The following is a 21,381-nucleotide window of genomic DNA, read 5'->3' as shown; positions in this document are numbered from 1 at the left end:
TAGTATTTGTTTGCAATGGTAGAAATTTGTTCTCTCATTTCCTGAAATATTTTAATACACAATCAGAGGCTGAACTGGTAATGCAACCCATGAAAAGCAGATGAGAAACATGTCATTCTACTGACAGCACGGGAGATAGGACTGTAAGTAACCATTACCAGAATACATACGTTCTTATGCTCTGAAATAAAAAATTCCAGAAGAAAGCAAACTATCATCAGTTGCTGATTAAAGAGTAGTTAAATCCATGGAAACCAAACAATTTCTGAATTATTTTTGTGTGCATGCTGTGCTTCTATGCATGAATGAACTATGTTCTATGCCAAGACTTCTTTTTTGGTCTCTTCTATAAAGTAATTTTCTTCTCACCAGAACAGAACCCAATCTGTACAGGGCATTTTCAAAATACTAATGAGTATTCAGGGTATTTACATATTTTAGGGTTCTTGTATACTATAAATTGGTGGGAGGTTCAGTGTAAATCCCACTCTAGTCAATGCTTTAAAACACATGCAACATGCATGTATTACACATGCAACAAAGCTGCAAACCATTTCCATAAGATCAAGTATGAATAAGGAACATGATTGCAGAGACTTGCCTATAACTCAGCCACACGTACAGATTCTTGTTTCAATATGATAAAATCAAATTAAAAGCCTAGTTTGCGTATCTTCTGGAGGAAAATTCTGCAGGACAGATGAAAGACAAAGCTGGTGGGGCCAAAACCATCAGCATTATTTAGACACTTTAATACTCTTACCTTAGTTCAGGAGAACATTTGTTTTCTTTAAAGTTTCTACATTTTTGACTGTAAAAGTAAAAATAGGAAATTATAAAGATATTCAAAGAGAAAGCAAAAAAAATTCACTGAAGCCTACTATACACAGAGATGTTATTGCAGTTTTCAGTAGAGGAGAAGTCTAAGATGCAGACAGCTAGCAGCTGGGAGAGCATCAAGAACTATCAGATGAGAGGGGTAGAGAAAGAGACACACACACACATGGTTTGCCCTGCACTTGTATTTTCCTCTAACCATTGTCTTCTGACAGAGACAAGACCCTGCACTAGGTGGACATTTTGCTGATGAGCAAATAAACACTCCATGTAGTCCACTTAGTCCACTATTACTGTTTGCAAAGTACCACGGACGCCTTTTAATACTTGGCATGGACATTTCTTCACAAAACCCGGACATTTGAGAGACCACATATGTCTTGTTTTATTGGCAGATTATAGATTTTAGGTTAAATGTCTCAATTACAACCCCCCTCTATTAGCAAAACTACTTGTCCCAACAGAAACACGGGCTTACTAGTTACTGTAAAGGAATACTGAGTGGATCAATTCAGTTTACTCTTGCCAAAAAAATTATTCAAAAGGAAAAAAAGAACACTGCATCAAGTAAGGTGAAAGATGGCTAACATTACACATAATGTATAGCTTATTCCTGTAAGAGACAGAAATTCATAAAAATCAAGCGGACGCAATACCATCATGCTTTTCATTTTCACTGAAGTAACCACTTGAAAACTCTAGGTAAGTACGAGGGTAATGCTAAGCAATTAATAAATGTGGTCCTGTCTGAGTGATTAAAAAAATTCATCTACACAAATAAATCTTCTATCTAAATGGAGTCTGAAAGAAATCAATCAAAAATATTATTCATGTTTTCCAGGTTAAAAAGGGGATAATCAAGGGCAATTCCGTGCTAAACTGTTCACAGTGCTTTGGGATTTTGGTAGGTTTTTCTAGGACCGTCAGCAAATTTCTGTGACAAAAGCTCTACCTCTGATGTTTATACTCATGTAAAGAGCAGCCTGGTATCTACTTTTGAAGGTCTTTAGACAAACCCTTATCTTTAAAAATCTTTGTAATTTTTACAAAGAAAATAACAGCTGTGATGTGTAAAATGTACCACAGTAAAGAAACAAAATGAAATACCATTTTGTATAGAAAAGTATCACTGCAGCAAATGAAAAGCAAAAGCAGAGACTAGATACACTAAAGAGAACATGTAGAAACATGCTATCTCAGGTGGAAAGCAAGCCACTTTTCTAGAAGTATGAAGAGACGTTCCAAACAGAGATAACATTTTATGCTCATAAAAACAAGATGAGATACTTCCTCTAGAAAGAGATAAGATTCCCAGTATGTTATCACACCAAAAACACTCTAGCAAGAAGCAGAACTATCAACAGATATGAATGAGAAGATGGCTGTTTCTTGCCTTTAACAGGTCAATTGAATGTGCCAAGCTGAGAGGAATTAAAAAAGAGAAAGAACCCAATTACATTTAATTCTGTGATATTCTGTTTTCAATATTATGAAATGAAACACAGGAGACATCTTAATTTATCTTCCAGATACATATTAATCATTGCTTTTATCACACCAATCCTTTCCTTTTCAGAAAGGTTCTGCCATGAAAAGCATACACTAGACATCATGTGTATGAGTAGCTCTTCAACATTTTAGAAATAATCGAAGCCTTATTTACTGCTTGGTTGGTTTTGGGTTTTTTTGTTGTTTTTTTTTTTTAAAAGGAGAATCGCAATGGCTTTCTGAGATGAAGGGCTCAACAATGACCGTCTGTCAGTCTCATTCAAGGCATTTTCTTGATTGTGCAGCAATATTCATTGTGCAGCAATAAATATTTTCCCCAGTTTTTTTGCTTGGATATCGTAACACTGTATATCACAGTCAGTTGGCCAATGCATTTTTTGGACATTTTAATTTGATCACTTGAAAACACAGTGGGACTCATTCTATACACAACTTAGTTTTGTCTGAACCAATTTCTGGTTTCAGACATCATCCCACATAAGAAACATTTTTTAAATTGTTTTTCTGGTTTTGGTTTTTTGTTTTTTTTTTTTAAACTTACTTGTCAAGAGAAGAAAGGATATAGTGAGGAGAAGGAGTGCAACTTTCATCCAACCTGAGCCACTCCAAAGCTCCACAACTTAGAATGGGTGCAGTTTCACTAATCTACAAAACACACAACATGAGAATTGGAATAAAAAATATTACCCAGGAACTTTCAAGCTATTATTAATACTGCCATTGCTAACTACTGCATGCAATGTTGCATAATACCTCCCATGGGAGTTTATAATCTCACCCTTCTGCTTAGCCTTTGATAATCTGCAAAACTGCTAAGTATTTATTACTGAGTATACTTGTAGTTCTGTACTAATGTACTGCTTATTTCATTAAGCAAGAAATTAAGAATAAAACCAAATGTAAGTTAACCCCCTTATCTCAACTACAGAAGTGAGTATAAAAGGACAGATGAGTGGGAACTATAAAATGTTACTACAGGAAAGTCCATATAACAATTGGTAATATGGTTATGTTCTAAATCAGAAAATTCATATTCTTTAAGCTAGGCTTTTTACTGATATATGCCAGTAATCTTAAGAATTATCTGCTTTTTTAAAAACACCATTGAACTACTTGATCAAATAATATCTCACAGCATTAGTTCCTAAGATTACAAACCAAGAAATATTTCATCTATTTCTAAGGTTATCTAACAATTAAGTACTTTCAGACTCAACAATACTTAAGCACTTAATCCCATAAATTTTTCATTTATTCTAGTGTATCTCATTTGGGATGTTAAAATGACAGAGAAAGGAGATAATTCAGAAAATTATCAAATGTGGAAAGATTCTTAACTGGTCTTCTCACTGCAGCATTCTGCCTTTCTGTTTTAATCGTATTGCAGTCATGACTAGAAATAGGAAACACTAAATTATTCAAGGGATTGGCATCATCTTTTACTAAGCACATTTGAGAGAAGCACTAGCATCCTCCCACAAAAAGTTTAGTGTCACCACAGACCATTAGATGGAGGAAATGAAGCAAGTGAATACGATGATGAGAAGAAATATTATCTAGATCAGGCTTGCTTTTAAGAGGGAAAACAATACTGAAAAATCAATGAAGAACTAACAGAGAAAAACACAGTATTAGAACTTACTGATCTTCTTTGTCTTAAGATAGCAGCTTCTGCTGGGTGATTGAATCTAAACTTGTGAGACTTGCCAAGTACAATAAGAGCGCCTGTGAACAAAAAATTATTAGAAATCTATAGAGACATAATTCATTAAACAGTTGGTCCCAAGAAAGTTAGCAGTTTCTTAACTCTGCTACACAGACTACAGCACATGCAAACTACTGCAGAATAGTACGTTAAAAAGATATTCTGACACAGAGCAGAGAATTATTTTTAAAATTTGCCACTATGGGACAGCAGACTTATTCTGTAATGACAGCATCCAAGCAAACTAATCTCAGAGATTTCTGCAAACTCAATGTAACAGTAAATTCCCTGTTCAGCATGATTTTATATAGAAACCATAATCAACTGCCTGATGAACGTACATTTTTGCACTATTTTTTTAAGAATCCAGATCACAGCAAGTTCCCATAAACTGGATTTAAAAAATAAATAAATAAATAACATGAAAAAAAGTATGAGTGTGAAGTACGGGATCCTGATCCATTTCATCCGAGCTCATTCACCATAGCTTATGACTTGGTGACTAGTACACCCCAACTGAACACACTGTGAAAAAGCTGACGGTCACTTCAACTATATTACATATTTGCCAACAAACTCCACCAGTGGTCAGCTGGTTTGCAGCCAGTTTCCGCTGTTTTCCGTAACACTCCCTTTGACTACAGGTGTTTCCTTTTCAGAAGGCTACAGACTACTGCTGCCAAAAGGGGTCTTAGTATCATCACCTATGTCTTCATTTTACTTTCTGTGGGTAATTAATTTATTTGTCCCAGTCTGGAAGCTGTAGCTACGGATTAAATCTAGTGGTGCTGGGCAGCAACAGGAGACAGAGATGCATTTCTTTGATCTGCATGAGTTCCATAGAACTTTGTCTCTAAATTCCAGAGGTAAGCTTATTATAACACTGCATTCACAGAAAAAGCAAGACTTGCCTTGTGACAGACGACATGATCCAGTGACTTCACATCCATTCACAGTGCAGTGTGCGCCCTGAACTGGTCGCAGTGTCACAATGCCACAGTTGTTGTCTATCATACAATGGTCCCTTTCAATCCATCGTCCCTGCAAAACTGCAGTGTATAGATTTGTTTTATCTCACCTGTTGAAGAGGTCGGGTTTGCACTATTTTCCTCAGAATGAAGTACCATGCACTGGTTGATACTATGACTGCATATTTCATACCTTAGAGAACTATCTCAAGCGCAGAACAAGGCCGGCTAACTGTCGTCATTGATTGCTCCCCCATTACCAAATCACAGAAAAAACTCACTTTATTGAAAATAGTGAGAGTTCTCTTTCAAAGTATTTCTGGTTCTGGAAAACTAAACAGTACTTTCTGATTTGTGAGCTAGTGTGCAAATTCTTCTATCATGCTGAATTTTCTTATTGCTATTATGGCATTTAATGTTTATATTTTATTAACGTATAGGAAAAAATAATTAAACTTAACCAAACTTAGCAGAATTAACCAAAGTCAAGATTCCACAAAGTCTCCGATTTGAGTATGAAGTTTCACTACCTATCGTCATTTGAGCAGGAATGAAATTTAAAAAAATATATACTGTAAAAAAATTGCATTTTCTATCTAAAATATTCTGCCCTAGAAAAACTGAAAAGCATTTTTAATGTCTCATGATCACATGTGCCACTAGTTTAGGGTAGAAGATACTAAGATTTGGATATCAGATGAAGCTGCTTTCAAACTCAGGTGGGACGAAAATTGTAAGGAGACCTCAGTTAGGTCAAGACCATTGACTTTTTGGCCTCTGAAGCAACAACAAAAAATAACTGGAAGATTTTAGCCAACTTCAACAATTCTTCTCTTCTGCTTACCTTCTTCTATAGACAGCTGACAAACCTTACCTAGCTATTACACATGACAGTCATAAACCTCTTGGTCTGACCTGATCATACCATAAAATAATTTTATCATTCTCTTACCAATGTCTTGATCTTGGTCTGAATCACTTCTTCCAATTTTGGTTGTTCCTTCCTGAAAAAAAAGAAAAGAACTAATTTAAAAGTCAGTAACTGGAAGTGCATTATTTATATTGATTAAAAAAGGTTTGGCACAGCATCTTAGCAAATACCTGAAATAAATCACCTATGAATAACTGGGTTGCTTAGAACACTTTCCATCTACTGCTTTGTAATACCTCAGCCTGCTGTCCTCCTACTGATGCAATTACTTCTCATCCTGCAGCTGTCAGCTTCTCCTACTACAACTCTAGAAGATGAAGTAAAATCAGTGGATGATTTTTTGGAATGTGCTTGAGACAAATATTTTCAACATGAACAAATGTTCTCATGCTGTAAACTTTTACAGTGAGACTTGTGGTTAGCAGAAGTTAGATTAATTCTTTCTACAAATATCCATGCATGAAGAAAGAAGCTGAAAAATGATTATTCATTTACCTAGGCTTTTAAGATTTCATAATGAAAAAACAACACATAAAAGTAACAGAATTCATCTTTTGTAAGGGAACTTGTTCATATATTATAAGTTCCTCAAACTAACCACAAAATGAGAACGTTTTTCCAAAACATAAATCACATTTATAAAAAGTCTTATTCTTGATTATGATATATGGACAAGCTCCCAAACTTGAAGATTCAAGAACTTCAAAAAAAAGAAGAACTGCCTAGGAATAAAAATCAAAAGAACAACCAGACACAAACCATATCATGTGCCAGTGATGGGAGACTATTCTCATGGTACAGGGCAAATATCAATAAAACAGAGACACTTAACCAATACGATGAGCAAAAGCTACTAAAAGAGGCAATGAATTTGCCACCTATCTATTATGTTCCACTACCAGTTCTATCTTTTTCATCAGGAAAACAAACCAAGTTCATTTCCCAGCCTTGAAGAGGAGCTTGATTGCTTGATTACTGTAAATTGATTAATGAACATTCTCTAAAATTAGTTTAGTGACAACATTTCCAGTCATGTTAAAAATAATTATAGCCATTAAACTACTTGATCCTTGTATTCTAGTTAGAATAAATGAAATATACTTTCTGCCCCAAGTATATACCAGTGACGAAGCTGGTGAGGGGCCTGGAAAACAGGCCTTATGAGGAACGGCTGAGAGAGCCGGAGTTGTTTAGCCTGGAGAAGAGGAGGTTGAGGGGAGACCTTATTGCTTTCTACAACTACCTGAAAGGAAGTTGTGGAGAGGAGGGTGCTGGTCTCTTCTCCCAAGTGACAGGGGACAGGACGAGAGGGAATGGCCTCAAGCTCTGCCAGGAGAGGTTTAGGCTGAACATTGTGAAAAACTTCGTGAAGAAAAGGTACATCTTTTTCTAAAACAATACAAACAAATCTCATCTTTTTAAGCTATGCAAGAAGATCAGCTTTATTATAACGAAACCAGATACTTTTTATTAATGAAAGCCAGAAAAAAAGATGAGAACCTATGAAAGAAATGTTCTATAAACATAGGTACAGCATTGATTAGTGCAACTAAGTCTATGCAGTTACACAATGTTTGTTCTACATGATCTGAAGACTGCTGCCATTTCTCTCTAGAAGTACAATGTAAAGTGCCGTTATACATTGAAGCCCTAATATGTAAAGAACCACTAATGCTTTACCTTCTTGCTGTTCAGATAAAAGTAAGAGACACCAGAGTCTAAAAGATGAAAAGCACAAAGAAAAGAAAAGGCAGCATCTAGGAGCAAAGAAAGAAGGGACAAAGATGTTAGTGTGACAGAGGGACATTGATGACTTCAGAAGGTGACCCTTCAAACTAGATTTCTACGTTAAAATTAATACCTTTAAATTGCTTTAGGTGTTGTTAAAATTAGTATGTGAAAAATATTTGCTGTTTCCAAAACGGCACATAATGGAAAAACATGTAAGTAGTAGTAATTACTTATAATAAACGTTTAGCATTAATGTAGGATTGAGTAGTTCAAATTGCATGTTGATCAGCACTGAACTTTACTGCTTTGTCCCTAATTATTACGTGGTACAATTTCTCTGTACTGACTTGTGCAAAATTAGTAAGGTTTGTCTTTCAACATGATAAAGAACAGCACGATTTCTGTTTCAAATATTTGTTGCAGCCTTTTAAAAGAAAATAAAAAAAATCAGTGTCCCTAAACTACACCAAGTAGCACAAAATCTAGATTTAGATTAAGATATATTATTAGTAGACATATGATTTTCAACCATATATAGCTCATTTTTTGATAATGACTGCACCTCCTTTTCAACTGAACAGTGTCAATATTTTGGTAATTTCCATTCATTCAGAGAACACAAAAAAGCTAACGTCCAGCTTAGCACTGACTTATTAAAAAAAAACAACCCATCCCCTAAAACTGTTTGTCCTCGCCATGCACTTCATAAGCCAGAATGTGAAGTAATATACATACAATGTTATGAAAAGTCCTTGGTGAAAACCTTGCCTTAAATGAGCTGATACACAGCAAAGCAATATCTATGAGGTCATGATTTCTACCTGATCCAGGAAAATAGCTTCTGAAATGGGATTACAAGTAATTACCATCCATGTTACGCACTTGGAATCTACTTGGCAGGCTCAGGAGGATAAAAATAGCAATATATAGATGTCATTGCCAAAGGGAGCTTGTGCTCATTGAAGCTTACTTTTACCTTTGATCTGTAGATACACAAATATTCCAGTCTCAAGTATATGAATACCTATTAAAATCTAGACCAGTATGTCTGGTACACTTCAGGCACCATCCTTTACGTTTACACATACATGCACACAAACACATCTTCATGTCTTCATGCCTTCTGGACAGTTTATTAATACCTAATTTCAGTATTTTGCTTTGCTCACCATACCTTATCAAATAGCCAGCATATGCATTCATATGAGGTCACCCTACTATTCCATGTATGAAATCTTCTCCTCTTCCATTTTAATGCATCCTTTAGCAATTTTTTTCCCCCATCATTTGTGTCTTGCAGGCTCTGGTCTTTATGTTCTGATAGCTGTTGTTGTAATGCCACCATAACCACTCTCCATTTCCAAAGAAAACAAGTGTTTTCAAATTCAAAGGAAAAATAAGACAAATGACAGTGTCTCACCCTGAGATGATACAACACCACTCCTGTGCTGAGGATATCATCATCCATAGCCATTAGATGAGGTAAACTAGAATCTATTGTTACTCCAGCTTTTTCTTTGTTGATGTCCACACTGTATTCTTCCATGATGGCTCTCCTGTCTGTCCACTTATTTGTCCAGTCTTTGGTCAATTGCTCAATCTTAAAGAATGGGAGAAGAAACTGTTTCATTCTCTAAGTAGGTTAACTTTTCTCATACATAAATTTCTTCAGAAAGAACAGCATTTTTTCCATCTGTTTTTTACTGGATGCAAAATTCTTTCACTAGTTGCAATGCAGGGGTATTTCTAGTTGCAGACCATTTCTGTGGCAACAAAGAAATTGGGTAAAAACTGCACTGCCACCTAATGAAGCATATTTAGCCTACTCAAGACTCATTCCCAAAATGTCAGAAAGAAATATGATCATGCTAACTAGTTATTTTGCCTGTCTGTAAGCAGAACTTAAAACTAAGAACTCCAAAATCCTTCCAGGTCACTAGTGATCAAATCTTCTTAGTAATTTGGTAACAGCACAATAATTTCCTTTGAATAAATTGCATTAGCTTAATCTTAGAAGAGAGAGGCTTTGTATAATGAATTACTATGCTATATTGAGCCAATTGTGAAAGAAGGAGTAGATTGTGCAGATTTAATGGTATGCAATGAACAGTATTGCATTAAGAACACGAGACTTTCATAACAGATTGGTAGAGAGCACCCAACATGCATTAAGGATGGCAGTTTCCTGCATATACAAAGCAAACAGGAAAGCATTAGGACACAAACATATTCACTGTTGTTTCAGAACTATGGCAATGCAATCTCTCCTGGCCCAGTGAAACAGGAGAGAAATACAGCATCAGGTAGATCATACACACCTTCATTTCATTCTGAAGAACCAGCTCGGTCAGATTTCCATCCCTGTCATCGCCCCAAGAAGGACTGGAATTCTTCTGTACAAAGTATAGTCATCAAGATCCACACGTTAGTTTCCTTATGCACAACTGATAGGCAAGTTCTTTCACTCTCCAGGATTTTAAGGAGATGAACTCAAGAGAAGCAAAGACAAAATACACAGACTGTTGATGCTGTATTCCAGCATCTAGCCTACACCTCTCTAGCTACTGCATGCAAGATTTTGTGAAGAACTGGTGAAAGAGGATGAACAAAGAGCTACTTCTGTGTAAATAAATCCTGGACTGTAGTTCCAGTCTCTCCCAGCAAAATACACTCTTCATGGCACAGAAAACCAATATGCTACTATTATTCCAAAGGGAAAACCACAAAGAATATCACCTTACTGTGAGGGCTCACAGGCACCCATAAATTCATTTTGGGGAACAGAGTGTGCAGTCAGGCAGAAACCTCCAAAATACTGTTGAGGTCTACTTGTTCATTTTTTGGGGAAAGGGGACTATGACAAGTCTGACAGGGAAATCACATCAATAATTAATATTTTGCCCTGTCTTGATACTTCCATAACCCCACAAATAAAATATTTCTATTTTACAGTATTTCCCTCCAGTTACAATAGACATGGAAAGCTAAGCAGATAAGATAAAAGTAAGATACCATAGCTACCTAAAGTACCATTAGAGCTCCAGTTGTGAAGTGTTCTACATACCAGTTCAAAGCTCATCAGCATAGTTTTCAACCTATCAATTTCGTCTCGCAGTTCTCTGATCAGTTTTACATTTGCATCCTGAAATATTGAGACGCAGATGTTGGAAAAATAATTCTTAAAAAGATTCTAGCTGAAGAAATCAACACAGAATTGATGAGCCAGGAAGACAAGAACAGGCACACTCACTCACTGCTCCACTCTGCCAGGCCCCTGTAATGTACTGCTCAGAGGCAGGTTGCTCCCATCTTTGATAGGTTTTCTTTTCCCACAAACGTTGTCCTATCTCTTTTCTGATTTGTTCCCATCATGATAATATTAATGCCATAATAATTCAAAGAGAAGGAGGATTGAAACTCAGTGGTCAGAGATGAAGAACGTAAAATAGGCATGAAATTGTAAATGGTTTAAGCTGCAGAGGATCAAAGGAATTATTTGTGTAATAACAAGGCTGTAATATAGCTCTCACTAACATGAGAAAAACTCTGAATTTTATTCATAGAGCATATATAATGAATAAAAAATAATACACATAACAAAACTGAACAAGAATGAAAAGCAGAACTCAGGGCCTCACCTCGTTCACTCTGGGCTTGTTAATAATATTTTTGGCATTTGAAGCATATCTCAAGGTACTCATGGTCTCATTGTAGCTGGAGCTGGCAGGAGAGATAGCTACGGATAGAAAACAAATAGACAACAAACACTAATTTTAATTTTAAAAGTAATAGGTTTAACCTATGACTTTTCAAAAAGGTGGGTATTTTTAGTTTTGCTAGAAAAAAACAAACCAAAAATATCCTTAGGGATACTTCATGGAGCTCACAGGGCATGTCTTTTCAAGACTGTATTTATAAGTGAATAAATCACTTAAAATCAAAGCAATGACCTTGGAGAAACACTTAAGCTTAACTTCACGCACAATTAGCATGCCTTTTCATTGCCTTGAGTATCCCGTGAAGTGTTTATGAAAACCTTTAAAAAGTTAGATTCTGAGTGGCATAGCCACTTTTCACTGCAGTGGAGATGTATTTTAAGGGAGTAATGTAGCGCAAAATGTTAACAATTAGTAGAAACCAAACTCACTGGCAATCATAATGGTCTTGGAGTTGCCCCCTAGACTGTCCTTCAGAAGCCAGGTGAGGACAGAGTCACGGTATGGGATGTAAGCTGGTCGCCTGGCTCCACTGAGGCTGCCTGTGGAACGAATGTCTGCATGGCTGCTTTCCCCTTCACTTGTAATGGTGTTTATGCTCTGGCAGCTGCTGAACATCTGTGAATTTTGTGCTGAAGAAGAAACAGAACAGAGCTCTAGAAAGGGGTTATTTTTTTGTGACATGGTTATTTAATTTTCTTAGATGGCATTACAGTTTATGAAGATGCTACACAGCTTTTCTGTTTAGCTTTTTGTTGTAAATACAGAAAAACATCAAGACATAGCACATGATGAGACCACCCTATGCTTTTATCCCTACGCTTCAATACAAAGAACTGTGCTTACCTAAAGCGGAGATGACAATTCCAAGTGTAACTAATGATTTGTTAATATTGCCACCTTCAGTAATTCGATCTTTACAGTAACTGGGATCAGCTCTTTCACTGTAGCACACAAGCATGGGAAAGACAATGTAAACCAAACAAAAATGCTTAATGATTAACATGCAATCAATATGAAAGCATTATGTATTTTCCTGACATACGAAAAGAACAGAAATTGTAAGCTTTCCAATCAGAAAATTACATGCTTTGAATACATCACATAGCTCTGTGGTTCAGAAAGTCCAACTATGAGTAAAGGCCATTGGTGCAAACTGCTGTGAAAGACCCATTGAAACATAAATTCAAGCCTGAACTGGGCATCCCAGTCATAGTGGCTCTGAATTTTAAAAAAAACAATGAGAATTTCACAACCCTGCAAGGGTAGACTGGTTCAGTGCAGAAAGTCTGTATATCCCCTTAATATTACTTTCTCTGCTTAGACACGCATGGTGATTTACGTTCTTGAGAAAGAAAAACAACCTGTTGTCTAACTGTTCCATAACTCTTCAGCATAACTTCCACCTTTCTGTCCCCTGTCCCATCTAGTATAACCATGTTATTCACTGAAATGCATATCTAAAATGAGAGACTAAGGAGCTTTTGGAACGTGAACAACATAAGCAACGAGATATGACTATTTTCTCCCACCCATGCTAGGCAGCCATGAGGAATATATTCCCTGTCTTCTCTTTTTTCAAGCTCTGTTATTCCATCAACAACTACTGGAAAAGCCACTTAATAAGAATACAACGTTGAATGGAATTACCTTAAATGCATGCAACAGTATGGTATTGGACCTGCAGGCCCAGGAATTCCCTTCCCCAGTGAAAACCAATACTCAGTACAGATTAGCTCAATATTCCTTGTTACTGTATAGAAAAGTGAGGTTTATTGTTATTTTAATGAAGTTTTAAATATTAGATTTCATTTTTTAAGGCAGCACCACCAGCATCTTCAGAGAATATTAACATTTTGCCGTTTAGGATATTATTACCTCCCTGCAAGGTCCACTAAGTTGATCTTGCTCACAATTTCAGAGGGGAGATTGTTCGCCAGTATAGCCTGAAGAGTAAAATACAAATAATATAATATACATATTATTTATATATATTATATATTACATATTATATATTATGTAATATATTATATATTATATATGTAACAGAATATAAATACATATATATAGAAATAAGAAAAATAACTCCTCTTAATTAATCAATGAAAAGAAAATAGATGTCCTCTTCTGTTTGAAACTGAGTTGTACTTCTGGCTGTCTAACTCCCTTTCTTTGTGACCTTGACCCAATGACAATGTTCAAACCATTAATTCAACAGTTTTCTCACCCAACAGAGAAACTACCCTTTTATGCTTATTTCCTCTTGAAAAAAGGCTTTACTGCCTAGTGACTGTGAAAGGCTTTCTTGTAGATCTTGCAGAGTTATTTTCTGCTAATGTATTCCAAAGGGCTTTTGTGAAACTACTGAAAAATACCCCAAAATGTTCCATCATTACAGGATGTTAAAAGTGTGAGATAGAAAAGGTCTATTGGATCACTAAATGACTTCCCTGCCAGGGAAGGATATAATCCCTCCAGAGAAACGGTGCATTGTCTCTAGGAGAGTACTGGTTGCCAAATGCTAAAGAGATGAGCATGTCTGAGAAGCCAGACCGATAAAAAACTTGATGTGTTAAACTAATGCTATACTTCAATTAAAGATCCTAAAAAATGTGACGAAACGCAGCTTCAAATATATTCACACGTAATTTTCATAGCATCCTAAAAGAGGTACTATATTTCAAAGGGCTGATTAAATATTTATTTTTACAATGAGTCTTTGGCATCACTTCTGACTACAAGCTTGCATAAAACCACAAATACTTCAGTAAACAATGCATCAGGTGGCATAGGAAGTGTAACACATCTGCGGTGGGATCCAGAGGAAATAAGTAACAGCTTCCACTGAGATTATTACAAACAGCAAAAACACAGACAAGTAAACAATGTACAACACATGGAACAACAGTTTTTGAGAGTGAGGAGAAAAGGAAGTCAGATTATTTTTAGCTAACCTGAGTGTAGTGGATGGTGAAGATAGCATGGGATCTGCTGCTGGCATTGTGAATACGTGTAGCTGCTGTGATTCTAGAAAAAAGAACAAACCATTCAGACACAAGGGTTTATTTCCCTATATTCAGGGAAAGAATATAACAAATAGGGCAGATAAGTTAGGACAAAAGAATGGGAAACTTGGAGAATATGGCAGGCTCTATTCTTGGATCAGATCACACAGTGTCTGGCAGAGGACAAGGAAGGGTGGAAACCAAGGGTAAGTTAGCGGTGTTTTTGTCCACCAGCAACACTCTGAAGAAATCTCTCAAAGCAACCTTACAGCACAGCTGTAAGCTGCTATGTAACAGTAGAACACAAGAAAGAAGTACAGCCAGCAACAGCATCATACAGCTCACCCCAAGACCACTGAATATACTGGCAGAGTATATTTTTCCCCATATTGTCCCCATTTTTATTTCTTGCCACTTCAAAGGGCTCAAAAATCTTCATACACCACATCTGGGGCTCCCTTTTGTCACAGGCTGTTGCAGTAGTTCTACACTGTTAGAGGAGTTCAATGAGATTAGCCAGTCTACCACTATGAGTACCAAAAGCAATGCTGTTCTTCACTCATCTAGAACTTGCCCGCCTTTACCACAGGGACAGACTGATCATCTGGCTCTAGCTCTCTGACTCACTGCACTCTGGCTAGTAGGTACCAGGCACAGAGGCGGAGGAGCAGCAATACGCTCTCACTCTCTGTAACATGAACTTTTGGAATTTCTGCTTTCTTTTTCACTGTTTTGGTTAGACAAACCCAAAGAAAGTAGGGTTTAGCTTAGGGCAGAAGCCAGGACATAAGTCTTTTCCTTCTTTACTCTTACGGCTTGCTTTAAATATCCACTACGTGCACAGCCTTTATTGTCAGTTGTGCAAAGCTCACCCTCAACAACAGCAGGCAATTTTAGCAGTGCATACAAGGACTGTGAAACCACATTTTTTCTCCAATCCCAGCCATCAATGTACTGCAGAAACCAGTTGCACTAGAGAGTAGAGCATGGCAGCTGCGTACACACTCCCAAGCGCCTGCTGCAGGAGATCAAAGCCAGGACTCTCCTCCCTATTGCTCTCTACCTCCTACGCCTCCACAACCACGGGAGCAGACAATGCCAAAAGCTACAGGCAGTTTAGTGCACCATGACTGTAAGTGAGCCTAAGCTGGAGAAGCAGAATGTGAACTAGTCGTCAGATGTTGGAGAAGGAAGACAAACAATTAGGTAAAGGGCAGAAGACAGCAAACAGCTCTATAGTAGGTGGATAATATATAGGAACAGCATTGAAATTTCTAAAGCAAAAGAGAAATAGTAAGTGCCCCAGGATTTGGAGGAGGATGTGTTTCTATCTGCTTCTCGCCTCCAACAACACACAAGGTAATTGGAAGATAAGTTTACATCTCAACTACTCACAGCCCATGTGAGTATTTATATGAGAATGTACGCATAGTTTTTAATATATTCTATTTCATTGCAGCATGTGGTGTACATCTCCATATTTTTTGCTGTTCTAATAATATTATTTAGACTAACTGTTGGTTTGCTTTACACAGCACCAGGGCTATGCTTTTGGAAATATTCTATTCTTAAGCATTTGAGACTGAGTCTCACAAAATGTCAAAATTAAAAAAAAGAGCATCACTGAGAGTTACAAAAAAAAAAAAGATAGCATGTTGAAAATCATATTTGTTTATTTTATAGCAGACAGGTACAGCCAGTGCAGAGCTGGAACTGGCCTGATAAAACCAACTGGTAGAACAACAAGGCTTCAATAAACTGCTTGTTTGTACAGAAGCTATCCTCTCCTCCTGAAAGGCACTACCCTGTGCCTGTAGAGTCAGACCTGGAGCCATCATGCCCCATCTGCTTGCTCCTCTCATGCCACGTAGGGGAATTGCAACCTGCTTCCCACCTTCTTTAACCCTAAGATCTTGCTGATGTTCATTTGGCAAAATTCTCCAGAATGAAGGTGTTTTAGATTAGTTTGTTTACATTTATAATGTGCTAATAAATACTCTGCAGAATATTTCAGAATAACGAAGACTATAGATAAACAGAACATTCCTGTACAGTCCAAATAAATTTTTGAACAGTTACTCAGAAAAAGATGTTCCTTGGTTTCATGCAGGTGACGAAGTTTGAAACTTCAGCATCACAAAAACTTACACACAAAATACTGAAACCTCCAATTTTATTTTCTCTTCTTCTGTTTCCTTAGCAATAAGACAACTGTAGGATTGCACTAGTAGTCAGACTGGAGTTCTATTGTGTTCTGAAAAAGTCTCTTCTTACCATAGAGTTCACATATTGATTGCTACGAGCAGAAGTAGCAAAACTTAATCTTGTTTTATACTCTTATATTTTTGTGATAATGCAGTTTTTCAGCAGTTTTAAATCACTAGGTTACTCTAAGAAGTGAGTTGAAAGCTATATAGTCCAAAGTGTTGCGAGCAAGTGGAGGAGAAAAACAGAAGTCTGTCTACAGCAAAACATTTTCCTGGCAATTTCCTGTATTTTTTATCCCAGACAGATCACTGAATTTTGTGGGTAAATCAGCATGGGATCACTTTTGAAGAAAGAACATCATGAGTGCTTGTAGCTCTCATTGTGGAAAATAAAAGGATACATAACATCTTATGTGTATGTTGTGCAGGATCAGCAACACTGACACCCCGTCACCACAAAGTATTGGCAACACCATCAGTAAAAAAACATCAATGAAATCAACATGCGGTGAAATAAAAAGTGTTAAATAAAGATGGAGCTGGTTTGTTTTATAAAATACCTTTTAGATATTCCTTCTTCTAGCAGTTTTACAACTTGCTTGTAGTCCGTAACTAAATGCTGAGTCAATCCTGCCACAGATTGGAAAAAAGCGTTAAATGCATATTTTTCTCAGAAAGTTTCAGTCAGATAACCCAACAATTTACCTAATATCAGCAGCATAAGGATGTTCTGCTGAGATACCAGTCCATTCTTCAATTCTTTCAACAACAGCAATTCTTCTATTTTTCAGAAAAATTCTTTTATTTAAATAAAGTAAAATAATTTTTTCTTTTTTAGTAAAAGAGGGTTTTTTTAAATTTAAAAAAATAAAATAAAGAAATGCAGTCCAACCTGCAGCTACAGCAACATCAGTATAAAAAAATGCCTTGTACCATTGAAGTACAGACCTTTTTCCAGCTTGTCTGGCCTTTTCATATCTGACACTTTCAGAGTTTTTCAAAATTTGATTTTATTTTTAAGGGGGAAAAAACCCACTGAAAACAAATGAAACACTGCACAGCTGAGCCTGCTGTCAGTGGTGGCTGTGACTAACAGGACCCCAGTGGAGGGCAGTGTGCTGCTGTGCTGTAGAGGCACCGCCAGCCCTTGCAAAATGCAAATTCCAGCAGACACACAAAATTAACCTCAGCAGGCTTGTATTTCACATAAATCCAGTTTAATATACCTCATTTGCATTCAAGGCTGATGATTACTTATCGCTTGCACTGCAGTGACTCCTAAAAAACTCTGAGTTGTGAAGAAAGTCTTCATCATAAAATACCTTTATTTTATAACACTCCTTTGCAGACTGTTTTATCTCAGAGCTGAAATCCAGGGCTACTTCCTCTCCCTGTACTGACTTAGGTTTGTTTTATTGCAGGCCACAAAAGTGTGAATGAAGGTAGAATATTGAAAAGGGTGATTTATTTGGATCAAATAATTTATCTACTGCTAGAATTCAAGTCAATATGAATATAAAATTCATCCTGCACCTTGGGTGGGGCAATCCACAGTCCCAGAATGGGGGATGATGTGATTGAGAGCAGCCCTGCAGAAAAGGTCTTTGGGGTGCTGGTTGATGAGAAGCTCAATATGAGCTGGTGATGTGCGCTTGCATCCCAGAAGAACGCTTGTACTGATAGGATGAGTGGGAATGGTTATAAATTGGAAAGGGGAAGATTTAGATTAGACATTAGGAAGAACTTCTTCACCATGACAGTGGTGAGGCACTGGCACAGGCTGCCCAGGGAGGCTGTGGCTGCTCCATCCCTGAAGGTGTTCAAGGCCAGGTTGGATGGGGCCTTGGGCAGCCTGATCCAGTGGGAGGTGTCCCTGACCATGTCAGGAGGGTTGGAATTAGACGACCCTTCCAACCCAGAACATTCTGTGATTCTATGATAAAATTCAAGTAGACTGAAATAAGTACTTCTGACATTGTTAGAAAGAGTCTATCCTTCCACTATAACAGCTTGCCTAACTTTAAATGAAAGCAAAATCTAAGCCAAAAATGGGAATTTATTTTAGTCCTTTAACAACTGAGACACATAAAGGGAAAAAAAAAGTTTTGGATTACACACACTTTTAAAATAAAAATAAACCTAACTGTAGTGTGCATGCATGCATACTCACACACACAATGTATGGGATGATTTCCAAACAAAAACATTTATCCTGCTCTCTGGTGTCCTTTTACAATACATCAATTCCAGAAGACATCACATTTTCCATTTGAGAAAGAGGCCCATTATTTTTCCAACAGCACTGGGATCTTCAAAGCCCAGAATATGGAAAGTACCATAGATTGTTTTCTCAGACCCTCTTTCAGGGTCTTAGTTAACTGAACAAAAATCCAGTTATGAAATGGAGACATGGAAGAAATTCTTATCTATATACATTTCCATAAGTACTGGAACAGTAAATTTAGCAGAGTTAAATACATTTAGTTTTTACATAAGGTAAATGAAATATTGTAAATGTTGCTTGAAATAAAATGACACAGTGTTCTATTGGCTGCTAGGAAAAAGAAAGGTCATTTTCAAGTCCCACAGAAAGATCAAAAACCCTTGCTCATCTAGAAATTTGCCTTGGAGTAAAAAAAAGATCTCCCCAGAAATCTGTCTCAGAGTAACAAAACAGATTGCATCATTTCCTGATTTAAGAGAGACCAATTCCTTAACAGTGCAACCATCTGTGAGGAAGAAGTTTGAAACAATTCCAACTCAGAGCACTGAAACACTTTCTGCATTTTAAAGGCTACAATCTCACAGTCTTTACGTGGAAAAATGATGGGCTGGAAACTATTCAAAACACTTAAGTGTTCAGAGCTGGGACTTCCTGACTGGACTTGCAAATGGAAAATGCATTGCCCAGAGCATCTAAGCATCCTTAAAGGGGTTAAGTTTTCTGATTTTCCTATGCCTGCTCTTCATCCAGTGCTAGCTGGATATTATTGACACCAACCACACAACTGAAAAACTAACAGTACACCGGGGAGCTTCTAATCAAAGTCAGCAAACCTTAAAACTGCTGATGGCTTGCAAGAAGTATGGTGCAAATACAGATGCTACTCACTGACCTAATGGATCTACGGGAAACGCTGGAAAGTTTCTGATCTTTGCTGATGCTCACCATTTTTTCCCATATAGCAAATCGCCTGGAGTAGAATATAAAAGAAGCTCGTCCTTCTAGCAAGCTTGCTGATAGTCCTCATCTCAGCCACCTAGCTATTGGAAACAATATACTTGTGCTCTGATTCTGCACAGAGAGGCTATACATAAACTGCCTTAGACTATTTCAGCATGTAGAAGGCCCTCAATCACTAAAGGTTGACTGCAGCACTATATTACTGCAGGTGAGAAGGGCATTTTGTACCAGTGTTGCAAATCACTTAATTTTCTTGAATTTGATGTTATTAAAATCAAGCTGACTGTACTTCTCAACTGCACTCAAAAGACCTTTGGACTTTCTCACTGCTGTTTATTTTTTGTGTAAGCTAATGAGTACAGTCTCAAAAGGAGTTATGTAATCACATCTTCTTTATTAGTCCCTCTCCCCAAAATATACCAAGACTGTCTCAAGTAAACTGTTACAGTTCTTAATTGCATAAACTGTACATAAGTATATTTATTTATTAATACATATTTATATACACTTATCTAAAAATAGAACTACGTCATGTGACTGTTGCCCTAAGACACTGACTCATCAGCCTGAATTCCCTTCTGTTCACATGTTCTCACACACATGTTCTCACAACAGCATCTAATTACATCCCATGATGCTTTCAGCAGATAAATTATTTTTCATGCATGTGATCAGTTTTTCTTAAAATGTGAATAATGTTCATTATTAAAACTGAAATTTTTCTCACAGGCTTTAACACAATGATTTTTGCAGACTATCATAAGATAGAGGGAGGGAATCTTTTAAAATAAAGTATTCATACTAGATGTACAAACGTGGCCAAAGCTGGCAAATATTATCTAGCTCACCTTTTTCCATTACCTTTTCCTGTTATTTTACAAAATCTAATCAATTGGGAACTTTTATGGGATATTTCAGAACTGTAACAGAATGTTGTTCCACTTAAAGTTTTTAGTTGTGTCTAAGTATAAAATCCTTATTCAAAAGGGATAAAATGAAATTAAAAACAAAGCAAAAACCACCAAACCAAAACAAAAAAACCCAAACCAAACAAAAACCAGAACTCGAAAAGAAATGACGCATTTGGCTTGGAAGGTTCCAGATGGAGACAAAATAGTGACAAAAGGCAAGCCAGCCCATTGGCAGAAGCTATAACTTCATTTTCTTTCAAAACAAGGAAACTCTAATATATGCAGCCAAGGAATCACTGGAGATGTAAGGCCTGAGAAAAAGGATGGAAATTGCCAAGGAAGGAAGCAGTTTAAAGACCTTTTCTTGTGCGGTTAATAAGCAGCTGCTAAAAGAAAATAATCAGTATCTGTACTCCAGCAACAATGAAGTTCTCCAATAACAAGCAGGTAGAAAGAGAATCTTGGAAAGGCCTCAATAAAGGCCAAATGTCTATGAATCTGCTTTTAAAGGAATTATAAGTTTGCCATACTAATGAGACTATTTTCCAGCTTTCCTTAAACAGGATGCCGATGTACTGGGAAAGCACAGCCGAAGCAACCAGAATGCCAGATAGTTCCTTGAGCACAGGACCATGCAAATTAAACACTTTCTAAGTGCTTATTTCATATTTTGAGAA

General features: G+C 36.9%; 1 protein-coding gene across 1 annotated transcript in view; it reads right to left on the bottom strand.

Moving 5' to 3' along the window:
- The window catches only part of STARD9 (StAR related lipid transfer domain containing 9), a 102,832-nt gene that overhangs the window by 30,914 nt on the left and 50,537 nt on the right, over window positions 1–21,381 (bottom strand). The window contains exons 8-21 of the mRNA XM_069858165.1: window positions 17,170–17,239; window positions 14,352–14,424; window positions 13,276–13,343; window positions 12,244–12,341; window positions 11,829–12,029; window positions 11,320–11,417; window positions 10,746–10,823; window positions 10,000–10,074; window positions 9,102–9,281; window positions 5,972–6,023; window positions 4,963–5,100; window positions 3,989–4,071; window positions 2,888–2,991; window positions 764–811 (exon numbers count right to left, since the gene is read on the bottom strand). Coding sequence (XP_069714266.1) covers window positions 764–811; window positions 2,888–2,991; window positions 3,989–4,071; window positions 4,963–5,100; window positions 5,972–6,023; window positions 9,102–9,281; window positions 10,000–10,074; window positions 10,746–10,823; window positions 11,320–11,417; window positions 11,829–12,029; window positions 12,244–12,341; window positions 13,276–13,343; window positions 14,352–14,424; window positions 17,170–17,239 — 1,366 coding nt within the window. The remainder of the gene's footprint in view (window positions 1–763; window positions 812–2,887; window positions 2,992–3,988; window positions 4,072–4,962; window positions 5,101–5,971; window positions 6,024–9,101; window positions 9,282–9,999; window positions 10,075–10,745; window positions 10,824–11,319; window positions 11,418–11,828; window positions 12,030–12,243; window positions 12,342–13,275; window positions 13,344–14,351; window positions 14,425–17,169; window positions 17,240–21,381) is intronic.

This window comes from Phaenicophaeus curvirostris, chromosome 5 (genome assembly GCF_032191515.1).
Source record: "Phaenicophaeus curvirostris isolate KB17595 chromosome 5, BPBGC_Pcur_1.0, whole genome shotgun sequence".
Classification (NCBI taxonomy): Eukaryota; Metazoa; Chordata; class Aves; order Cuculiformes; family Cuculidae; genus Phaenicophaeus; species Phaenicophaeus curvirostris.
The sequence above is the reverse complement of the archived record's forward strand: the minus strand, read 5'-3'. Positions and strand labels throughout refer to the sequence as shown.